Raw genomic sequence first — 11,378 nt, 5'->3', positions numbered from 1 at the left:
AAAAAAAAAAAAAAAAAAAAAAGAACTATAGTTAAGTAATAAAATATGACAACCTCTCCAGGAGGAAGAGAGAAATAACGGGAGAATATGTTTTTGTTATGTTTTCCATCTGAAAGTATCTTGCTAACTACTCAATCCACCAAACTTTCAGCTGCTCCCAGGATTAGGGATGATAACCAGGGGCCAACCTCAAACCCCTCAGGAATTCAGAGAGCAGAAAGCAGAAGCACTGACTGTGGGCGTTGCTACAATGACCCCACGACTGCGCAGAGACGGGACCCGCTTCGCAAGTCCAACTGCCAAAGATCCCTCAAGCGTTGCCAGCGTGCTCTGGAAACTCCGTGCACCTGCCGGCGTTTGCCCTCGCAGCCCGTGCGTGACCTGCCGAAGCTCGCCCTGGTGGCTAGCACGCACGCCTGCCGCGAGCCATGTGCCCTGACTCATTAGGGCTCTGCGCTGGTGGCCGACGCGCCAGCGTAACCGTGCCACAGCCTGCACAGGCAAGTGCAGTTAACTATTAGCCACATTCCTGACACCACGGTAGCAGTGTCTAGTCAGTGATGTATGGTCTGGCTGTGCTACTGGTTTTAATGAAGCACAGGAGGAAGGCACTGCTCAAAAGGAGTAAAGAAAGAGAGAGGCATTTATTAATTTTGCTACCATTGGCAGCAGTCAGATTTTTCCTAAGGAGACTCAAGGAAGCATCTGTATGTGCCCGTGCCCAGATTAACATCCAAACCTTGCAAACGGCCAAAAACTCTGACCGGATAGAGGAGAGCCATTACAAAGTACCTGCAGATTTCATTAAACTTGGGCAGGCAGACCGAGGATAAATCCAAATTCCTGCCCACCCACAGGTGTGTGGTAGGCAATGGCGTGAGCCCAATCTTGTATCAAATGTCAAAGTGACTGACAGAGTGAACACCGCAGCAAAGAGGAAAGGACCAGCCCAGTTTTACATCTTTATAGACCTGAAGTGATAGAACCACGAGACTCTGAGCAATACAGTGTAATCAGGCTTCATTACTTCCTCTGGCCATGAAGTTGCCTGCTCAGGTTGGGCTCCAAGAGATCTCCACAAGGATGCATTTGGCTGGCAGCCAGCAGACTATAGCAAGCAACAGAAGTATCTGAGCTCAAGCTCAAGTCCCTGAATGGGAAAGATTTAAGGAGCAAGGAAACCACAGCTTCGGAGCGGGAGAAGAGCCACAAATCCATAAACCCACCTCCAGTGGCGGCAGAACACAAAAAGCAACACCAGAATAAAGCCTCAGGCATGCTCCCGTTCACTGCGTTGACACAGAACACAGGCTTCTCACAAATTTTAGACCTGCTGCTACACAGCTGAAGTCAATGAGAGTTTTGCCCCTGACTTTGACAGGGAACCATCTCTGACTGGCAAAGCTGTCAGCCCATGCCTGACAGATGGGAAAAAATAGAAGTTTGAATGCAATGAAGCAGAAAATATCAAAACGAACCACGCTAGTGAGGCATGAAGCCATAAATCACAACCCCGTCAATAAGCTGATTACGTATTAGGCTTTAAGAGTATAACTCACTGAAGTTAGTGACACAGCTTGCTGAAAAACGTATTAGTAGCCAACCCCACACAGGCAGTTTGGTCCAAGTATTCCACCAATCTAGCTCAGAGGTTCCAGAGAACATCAGACACAAGCACCAAATCATCCACCATGCTTCCCTGTGAAGTCTCACAGGGAGCGTTTTAGTCGTGGCTGGAGATTGTCATGGGACAACTTCGAACCCAGATGCAATTCTGATGATGCTTCCAGTTCTCCTTTTTCTGCTACTTAAATACTGGGAGCGACTGTTCCCCCAGGGTCAGCGGAGGCTTTGCTCGCCTCTCTCTGTTTAAAAGCCATGCCAAAGCCTATCAGTCCAAGCTCCATGCAACTGGTTCCCCACAGCCAGATGGCCTTTGGATATTTAAAAATTAAAACATAAACATGACAAAGCCCTGGAAAGTATGCAGATCTGATGTCTCCTTTCCTGGCTTCTCCCTACCAGCCTTATCGTGTCTCCATCAAGTCTCACCTTAAATCAGCCTGCCTTGCTCCCCCAGGGACAGACACTTGGCCCCGGGTGTTCAGGCAGCCCTGCTGCTTGTCGGTCTCCAGCTCCCAACACCCCTCAATGGACAAACCACCCCGCGCTCCAAACCTGCCTCCGGGCAGCCCACCCGACTTCCCTGCCTCCACCAGCAACAGGCAGCTCAGCTCAGCTCCCCTCCAAAACCGTTCCGTGGGAAAGCCGCTGCATGACCTTTTGGCCAGATAACAAAGTAATAATGTTAGGAAAAGTCTTTACAAGAAAGGTATTTTATTGCTGTGGTTCAGATAGCACAGCAATGCTTATATCAGTGCTACTTACAAGTCACGATTGCCATCTTACACTCACTATTGCATAAGAATGCAGCAGCAGTTACAAGATGCAGACATTAAGGGTATTAAGATAACTACAGAAAATATATTAAGGCTAGAAATGCTGTTTGCATAATTTTTCTTTTTTTCCCTTTTATTCTTCTGAAACAAGCTAAAAGTTTCCTGCAGGTCTCATACTCCTAAATAGCACCTCATTCTAGGAAAAAGAGTAAAAAAAAATTGGCTGCTTCCAACAGTGCAAATTACCTGTCTGTTTTGTCTTACAATGACACAGAGATAAATCTGTCAGTAAAATATTCATTGTAATCCCCTTCCTGATCATAAAAAGAAAATGAATTCTTCCAAAGAACCCGATCTGAAATCCAAGCAAGTGGATCCAAACGTTTTCTACTCTTGGAACATGGGAGACTAAAAAAAACCCTATCATTTATTCAGCAAAAATTAAGGTGGAAGTTGTGCCAAAACATTCTATCAGCTTCCTGTAATTTTTCTAATGTACTTGTACTTTTCACGAATGCTGAGTTGCTCAGACTGCCAGGACAGATATGTGGCTGTCATGGGTATTTCTGTCCCTCATCTAACGTTACAACTGCAGGGCTGGTCGTGCTTGTTGCTTACAAAGACTGAGTTGTTTTCCTGCTGTCCATTCCTACCTGTGGAAAGCAACTTTCCTATAAAAGTCAGAATTTTTATTTCTAGGTCATTTTCCCCTAACTCAGCCAAAAGTCTCCCACACAATGACAGCAGATTTGCTGCACCCATGTGTGCTCTATTACACTAGCTACTGCTTATTTATTTTCAGTATCAACAAAGAGCTGTAGTCGAGTCTGTGCATGCTGTAGGTGCAACTGTTAAGATGCTAAGGTCATTCTTGAGGTGTTTTTTCTAAAATGGCAGTGTGAAATCAGCTAATCTTTAGAGAGACACGTTCAAGAAGAGGTGCTTACCCGTGTTCCGCTGCCGTGCATGATATCTTCGGGCGTATTATAAATTTCACTTTCCATTTGTACCGTCTGCTTTTTTTCATGTGATACCTTCACTCGCAGAATTCGGAAATAAGAACCGCCAAGATCCAGTGCAATGAAATCTCCTTTCTCTATGTGTAAAACAAGACACAAGTGATTAAAAATTGCATGCAACACAAATCTGGGAAACATCAAGCTCTATTAAGTATAAAGCACAGACAAATATCCAGTGCCTATGGCGGGGGAGTTCTAGCTGCAGGGCATCAATGTGAAGCATCAGTCTGATTCCCTACAATATAAAATGAAGTTGGTGCAATGACAACACCAACTACCACTGACACACAGGCAACTGCAATGAGGGTTTATCAAAAAAGAACAGACTGACAGGGAACAGTCTGTGTCCAGATCTCATAATGAAGCTGGCAGAGCAAGGATCTCAGGAGAAAGCCAAAAAGATGTTGAAAATAGAGGCAGTAAAATGAAAGGATGCCAGGCCACTGATGAGCAGTCTTTTGCTGTAAATGAACCTGCAATGTTTTGGCAAATAACAGTGAATGGTGGCTGGATTGGGCAATACTCTAAAATCAACAAATTGCACAGAGATGTAGTTAAAGCAGGAACCACTTATTTCACTCCCAGAAGCTGAGATTCACTACAAACCGCAGTCAGATAACAGAATTCAGAGAAACAGTCTGAAAAAAATCACAGGGTGGCCCTGCACTGCTGCAGGAGTTACTCAGAAGTTGCGACCCCTTGCACAGAGCTCCTAAGTAACTCCCCAGGAGCCAGGGGAAGAGTTAGGATACCTCCATCTCCCTCTGTGGTGGACAGGGATTTGGATTTCAAAGGTCTGAAGCCAAATCCACTACCCACTCACCTCCAAAGACTTCAGGGTGTAATTCAGGCAACAGAGACACGTGGCCTGGCTATCTGAGGAATGACACCTTCAGCACCCCCTGGAGAGTAAGGCAAATATATTTGACTGAACTGCTTGTTCTATTTGTCCTTATCAAAGGGGGAGCAAACAAAGACAGTGGTTGTTAAAAGTCTGAGAAAAGATTATAGAGAAACAGTGCGCACAACTTATCACACGGAGTATGTGTCCAGGTACAGTTAATCACCGAAGCTCCCTGCAAGCATTCGTGTCCGCGCACAGACCCTCCGGGCTCACCGAGGCTGCTCGGAAGGTGTTGAGGCAGAGGCACACGGGCACTTTCTCGTCCTGGTTTCCTCAGCAATCTGTAGCTTTCTGCCGTGTCAGAAGCGCCCATGCCACGGGCAGGACAAGTGCCTCCGCCACAGCTTGCACCACTGATGTGTATTGCCAGTTCCATTCTGCAGTGCTCTGTGGCATCTTTTCATCCTTCCTTCCAACTTTAAACTGTTAACTCTGGGGAGACCATTCCGAACATCATTTTTCCATTTCTACCAAAATTCAACATAGAGACACCTCTAGCAGTTGGGAAGACCGGTACCTTTTGATGTGTCACCTCAAACTTTGACTCAGCTCTCGGAGCCTTCTGACCCCACACCGTCACCGAAATATCAGATATGCAATTTACCCACGAGGATTTCCAGACCCAGACTTGCCTCTGAGATTACCCTGCCCAATCGCAGATCAAAACTCCTAAAGTCTGTCTCAGTGGGCTGCTCCTCCTCATTGCTCCACGCACCTCCAGGAGCCCCTTCCTGCCCAGCAAAGCTGATGAGCCGGATGAGGCGTCCCTCGGGACAGGATCTCTAGCAGGAACAGCCTAGGAGAGGCAAAGACACTGCAAAAGCCCTTAGTTTTCCAAGGCTGCAGTGTAACACAGCAAACAAAACACTGTCATGCAAGAAACCACAAAGAACAATAAAAGCTCCCTACAGAAACACACAGCAGAACAACAGTAGGAGCCCACAACTCCTAACAATCCTTCTCATTTGACTGCATTTTTCTTTCACGTTGCTTAAGACACGGGCAAACTCAGAGTCTGCTGAAATACTGATCTTGCAGCACTTCCCTACCGGTTTCTGAACAGTGACTTTAAACGTCACTTCGCTCCAGTATAAATGTCATTTAAAATGGGAATATATCCAAACCGTAGGTGCATCTCCCTTTACTGGGTTCAGCATAACAAATGCAGCAACTCATAACCCCCTTCACTGCAACAAGCCCGGAAGCAAAACATTAACCACAAGTGTCTCATTAAGCCAAACACTCGAATAAGCTTTATCATATGAGTATCATTTGTTGAATGCAAGCCATTACCTCCAATAAATAATGGGAAAATCAACACCGGACCAGATGGCCCTTTTCCAAGCCTAAACGCACCTTGGTACATACCTCAAACAAATACTGCACTTCAGAAAGATCTTCCCTGGCAGTAAATTAACAGATTAGCGTGTTTGATTTCCAGCACCATCAAGCTCATCACAAGGTAAAATTAATTAAGAAATATCCTTTTCAGTTAAAAAGGAAAAGAGAACTCTGAACTAGAATGTAAAGCTTCCTGTGTGCAAAGTAGCAGTTTCCCTCCAGTGTACTTCAGGAATTAAACCCAAGTAGCAGCATTTAATCTATGTTTTACAACACCAAGATGCGATCAAACCTGCTGTAAATTAATTTAGGAAGATCCTTTGAAAGCATTTTGAATTAACTTGAGATACCATTCTGGGCACCCTAGACAAAAAACCTTGTGGCTTTCGTAAATTAAGCAACTCTGAACTAAGTAAAACAACCCTGCTAACACCGATGTCTCCAGAGTCTCCAAATTACTACTCAAAAGCTCCTTCTTCATAAAACACACAAGCACAGATCTGAAACTAAACAACACTATTTTTCTGAATAGTCAGCTCTCATAATAATAATCAGACTCAGAGGAAAGAGCTTACAAGGCAGTAATTAGAGACAGGCCAGAGAAAAGGGCAGGCTTTCAGCCTCTGGGTTTCACGGAGGGACAGCTGAAGGCAGAAACTGCCATCAGCCGGGAGCTGAACCCACACATCGGGCACAGCAGCAACACGGACACATCCGGGAGGGTCCCCCAGAGCCTTCTGGAGGAAGAGGGAAGGGGGCTCCGCGTCTGCCCTGGCTGCATCTGTGTGATGGCTGAGCCAGACGGGGCAGGCACATGGAGGTGAGTCAGGGAAAGAAATGCCATGACACCCACCCACAGCAAATGTTGCTCATACCTGGGGTCAGAACATGCCCTTTCTGGGAAATAATGGAATGGTTTTGCCTGCAGTTCCAACAGCTCTGTCAAAGAGACACTTGCAACCTGCATATACAGATAGTGTCTGGCTGCAAAGCACTGCCTTGCTCTATCTGATCCATGCTGCAAAGACACTGCCCACAGCGTGCCTGTCCCAGAGAGGCTGGCAGGAGCCAAACGGGCACAGGATCAAGAGCCGAGCACCTCATACACAACGCACAAGGTTGCTTTTTTAAGTAGGTGTGTAATACATGATCTGAAATGAATGCCTTGACATACAGCCACGGTTACGTTCAGTCCCCTCAGCTATCTCTTGCACCTCTCCTGTCAGGGCACAGATCCCCTTTTCCCTGTGCCATATGGCATCTCAAAGTCTCCCCAGTTTGTGCCATGGAACAGTCTGCAGAATTATTTGACTCAGTGCAAGCAGCTCAGATTTGCAAACCTGCAGTGCCTGACAGAGCAGGGTACTGGGGGACAGGTCTGTGCTCAACCAAACTCAAACACAGATGAAAGAAAAAACAGGGATTTCAGAGTCAGTAAAAATGCTGGGATTCCACGCAAAAGCCCTCAAGTCACCTCACCTGAAAACCCTTAGAGCAACTCCTGCCTATGACCCAGTTGCATGTGGCAGCTTCTGGCTTTCTCAACTGGCTGGGAATTTCAACACAACATTTCAACATAACAGCCAGCAGTGCTAAATTAAGGGAAACACAAGATTCAAGTTTGTTCTCCCTTTGGTTGTTTTTTTTATAGACAGAGAATCACACTTCAACTAAAAAGCTTAAGGTGACAGAAAGCAACAGCAAAGCAGAACTATCAAAGATTTCCACCCGCCAGACAGCACCAAGTAACAGAGTACCATGTTTCATATTCTTTTGCCCGATAAATTATTGATTTTAACTCAAAAAAAGCCTCAAAACTGGTAACCGTGTTATGCAGCTCTTGCAACTGTGCAACTTCTGCACGCAGGTTCATAATTTGTGGTAGGCACCAAACTAGTTAACCAACTCATGCTACACGAGAAAGAAATCCAGTGTCACCACTAAATAATAAACACTATAATACACTGTTTATAAATACATTTATATACTCTCTCTATAGAGTTGGGTGGTTTTTTTAATAAACATTAAAATAAGTAATAGGCATAATCTTTTTGGGTTTTGGTAGCTCTTTGTGCCACTTTTATCAGTCACAGTGAGCACAGAAAAACCGAGTCCTACATCTGGATGGAAACAGCACACCAGAGCAGCAGCTTTGAAGCCACACACGCTGCAGCCTCCTTGAGTTCCGCAAGTTTGCCCTAAGACAGTCTGCAAGAGGTAGATACAAAAAGCAAAACAAATGTGAGGAAATTCAAATTCAGCATCTAAGGGTTCACACTTCCACTGGGGAAAAAATAAGGAGCGGAAGAGAGGTTGAGTCAAACAGCAAATGACTAAAAGCCACTGTATTTGCTAAGACTCTAGATCACGTGAGGGTGAACTGCACAAATCAAAAACCTTCCTATGTGAAGTATTGATTTTTGGCAGATAAATCTCAGCATAAATGTATTGACTGTTAGTGGGCTGACTGCTAGGAAGGGCCCTTCCATTGTTATCAAAATGGATTTGACACAGGAATCACGAAATCTTCCAGCATCTGTGGGAACAGACCTGCACACAGAGGGGAGGCTGTCTTTGAAATGTTGTCTGGGCTTGCCAGAAAGCAAACGGCTCTTGCTCTTGGTAGCACATTGGTGTACTTCTAACACGTTTCCCATGAAGCACACCATGTTTAATACAGAAAACAGCTCCTCAGCTCCTTACCTGAACCATCAGGAATGGACCTCACAAATGTAGGGAGCATCTTCACTGTAGCCGTTGGGTTAAAATCTCTGGAGAGGCCGTTCTTCATCTCTCTCCTGAAGCGAGCCATAATGTCTATCAGCGTTTCGTCAGAGAGCCGCATGGCGTAAAGATATTTATCAATCTGGGGAGAAACACAAACACCACCATGGAGTGAAAGACTGCCCTGGGGGGTGCCCAGGCACCTCTCTTTAATTGCAAGAATAGCATATAGTCCCAGCTTGGCCTCGGGATCTGGCCAAGCTGACAACACAGCCACACGCTTCGTGTCTTGTCTTTTGGCTCAAAATCAAAGAAAACATGCAAGTGCTACAAGCTGAAGCCCACACCATCCTACCACCTTCCCAAGGCAAGACCCAAGTCCTGCATCACTTTTTTCCACGCAAAACCATTTGCCCACAGCCTCACACCACTGTCTCCAGCCCTTGTCCCACTTCTCAGCTCTCCGGACTGTCCATAAGCTCAACAGCTAAAGCTAAAAATCCCTCTCTTGGCACCTTGTCCCAGCTGGGGTGATGTGGATGTTGCTGCAGTCCACAGAGGTGCCTTGTATTTAAAGCCTTTCATTGTGAAGGACTTGCCACAGCAGTTTCAGGGCTACATCCTAGGCTGAGAAATTATTTCTGTGTAGCAGACCATTGTCCCTATCCCACTCCAAAGCTACCACAGCCAGAGGGCCAGGAGAGGCAGAACTTGGCTGTGGGCAGGTAGCGTCTTCCTCCTCAAGACAAAACATCAAATTAAAAGTTGTTGACTTCTCCCCTGCGGCTTCCCAAGACAGGAACCTTCATTACCAACCTGGAAAAAGGAGGTGGTTCCAGTTTTCCAATAATACTGCTTTCCATAATATTACACCCATCTTCAGCATCAGGAAGAGTGAGAGATGCTTTGATGCCTCAAAAATACAACTTGGCCTTGGGGGGGTTCTTGCTAAACGTGCACGTCCCACCCCTTTTACCTCAGCTGCCAGTCCATTCTTGCCTTGTTTCATTATCTGCCTTGGAAATTTGGTTCTGCAAACAGCTCAGACCGAAGCCACGCCTTTGGGATCATTTTTGCTTTCAGCTTAGCAGGACCAAGAAAATAAAACCCTGCCCATGTTTTCTGTCCTCAGAAAAACTGGAAAAGCCACTTCATCTTAAACCCCAGGTCATCTCTGTGCCAAGGCCTTCTGTGTCTCCTTTGCTGTTCTGGAAGCCTTGAGAGCAACTTATCCCATCTCTCAGGTGTCATCATGTCTTACAGGACCAATGACACAATAAAACACCCCATGTGAAACGTACATATGTGAGTGCTCCATATACTGGGGACTTTGAGACAGGAAGCGATGAATATTGCCGCTCGCAAAGGAAATTCAGACAATCAAAATGTAATTAAACTCTAAACTGCCCATAAAACCAGGACCAATTTAATTGCTCCTGCAGAAAGTATTTCTGCAGCACGCAGTCAAGGTCTGCACCAAAGATAATGTATCTCCCCGTGCCAGACGCCCTCCCATCGTGACCAAGCATTTACACCGTGGCCAAGGGAGGAAGGCATGGACAGTGCTGCTGGGCACAGCTACCCTGCCTGATCCTGCACCACGGGGCTGGGGGCCAGGCAAGCCTGAACCAGGGCGGGCACAGCCAGAGGCTGCACAAGCTGTGAAGGGCTCGGTGCTATTGCCTGCGGAGGAAAACAGTCATGGGACAGATGCTAAGGGGAAGTTACAGTGCAACAGTACTACTCTTAATCAGGGAGTGTAGTGACAGGACAAGGGGTAACGGTTTTAAACTGAAAGAGGGCAGATTTAGATTAGATATGAGGAAGAAATTCCTCCCTGTGAGGGGGGTGAGGCCCTGGCACAGGTTGCCCAGAGAAGCTGTGGCTGCCCCCTCCCTGGCAGGGCTCAAGGCCAGGTTGGACGGGGCTTTGGGCAACCTGGGCTGGTGGAAGGTGGCCCTGACCATGGCAGGGGGTTGGGACTGGATGAGCTTCAAGGTCCCTTCCAACCCAAACCAGTCTATGGTTCTGTGATGATTCTATGATTTGCCCCACGATCCAGAGAAGCGACTGTGCAGGCACACAGCCAAACTGCAGGAGAGCTGAGCCCAGGTTCTCTGCAACAGAGGCCAAATGCAAGACCCCAGGGCAGCATCCCCACATCCCAGCTGTGTCCTGTGCTTCTCCGATGGGCTGACAGCCCCCTCACAGTGACAACCACAGCCAGCCACTGGTATTATTTCACTGCAAGAACAAAAACCTGGAGAGGATGCACCCTCTCTGCAGCCCCAAACGCTGCAGGGATGGATGCAGAGGCTGGTGTCAGGCTGAGCAGGAAGGTCTCTCCTCCGTGGCACACCCTGCCATAGTTTTTTTTAGCAGACAGTGTCAAGCCATGATGTCAGAGCATGAGGTTATTCCCTTTTAAAAGGAGGGGAAAGAAAACACCTCTTACTAAGGTTGAGCTTTCAGCAGCCCACGCTGCCACTCAGAGGCCTGATACCCCAAATCCCCCAGTGAAAGCCACACTAACGCATGGTTCACTGTGCAATTAAAATACCCCTCCACTGCATCCTCCTCCCAAAACCAGGGCTGAAGGATTCCTCCCCCACCAAAAGCCCTGTTGTGAACGCAGGTTTTGGCATTTGCACGGTCATGACCAAGCAAGCCTGTTCTCCCCACGTCTGCCCCTGCACTCCCCCCTCAGCAGGGAGGGAAAACAGGAGGGAGGGCTCTTTTTCCTCCCGTGAAAAAACAATGAGCGCCGTCAGCGCCCTGACACAATTGGGCTGGACCCTCCTGCGTGCAGGGAGCATCGCCTCGCGTAGCATCGCGTTGTGTCGCATCGAGGCCATCTTCACCGCTGAGACTCACGGGGCGGGGAGGCGGGGGAGATGGGGACTAAACCTCGCTTTGGAACAAAATCACTCCTGTGGGTTACAGTTTCCAAAAGTAAAAAAAAAAAAAAAAAAAAAAAAAAAAAAAAAAAAA

At 46.9% G+C, this 11,378-nt stretch overlaps 1 protein-coding gene across 1 annotated transcript in view; it reads right to left on the bottom strand.

The window, feature by feature from the left end:
• Nucleotides 1-11,378, bottom strand: part of LOC113481846 (hexokinase-1) — a 47,870-nt gene that overhangs the window by 20,902 nt on the left and 15,590 nt on the right. Inside the window, exons 3-4 of the mRNA XM_026851804.1 lie at nucleotides 8,367-8,529; nucleotides 3,347-3,495 (exon numbers count right to left, since the gene is read on the bottom strand). Coding sequence (XP_026707605.1) covers nucleotides 3,347-3,495; nucleotides 8,367-8,529 — 312 coding nt within the window. The remainder of the gene's footprint in view (nucleotides 1-3,346; nucleotides 3,496-8,366; nucleotides 8,530-11,378) is intronic.

The sequence above is a fragment of the Athene cunicularia genome, assembly GCF_003259725.1.
Source record: "Athene cunicularia isolate RWA chromosome 6 unlocalized genomic scaffold, athCun1 chr6_part2, whole genome shotgun sequence".
Lineage (NCBI taxonomy): Eukaryota > Metazoa > Chordata > Aves > Strigiformes > Strigidae > Athene > Athene cunicularia.
The sequence above is the reverse complement of the archived record's forward strand: the minus strand, read 5'-3'. Positions and strand labels throughout refer to the sequence as shown.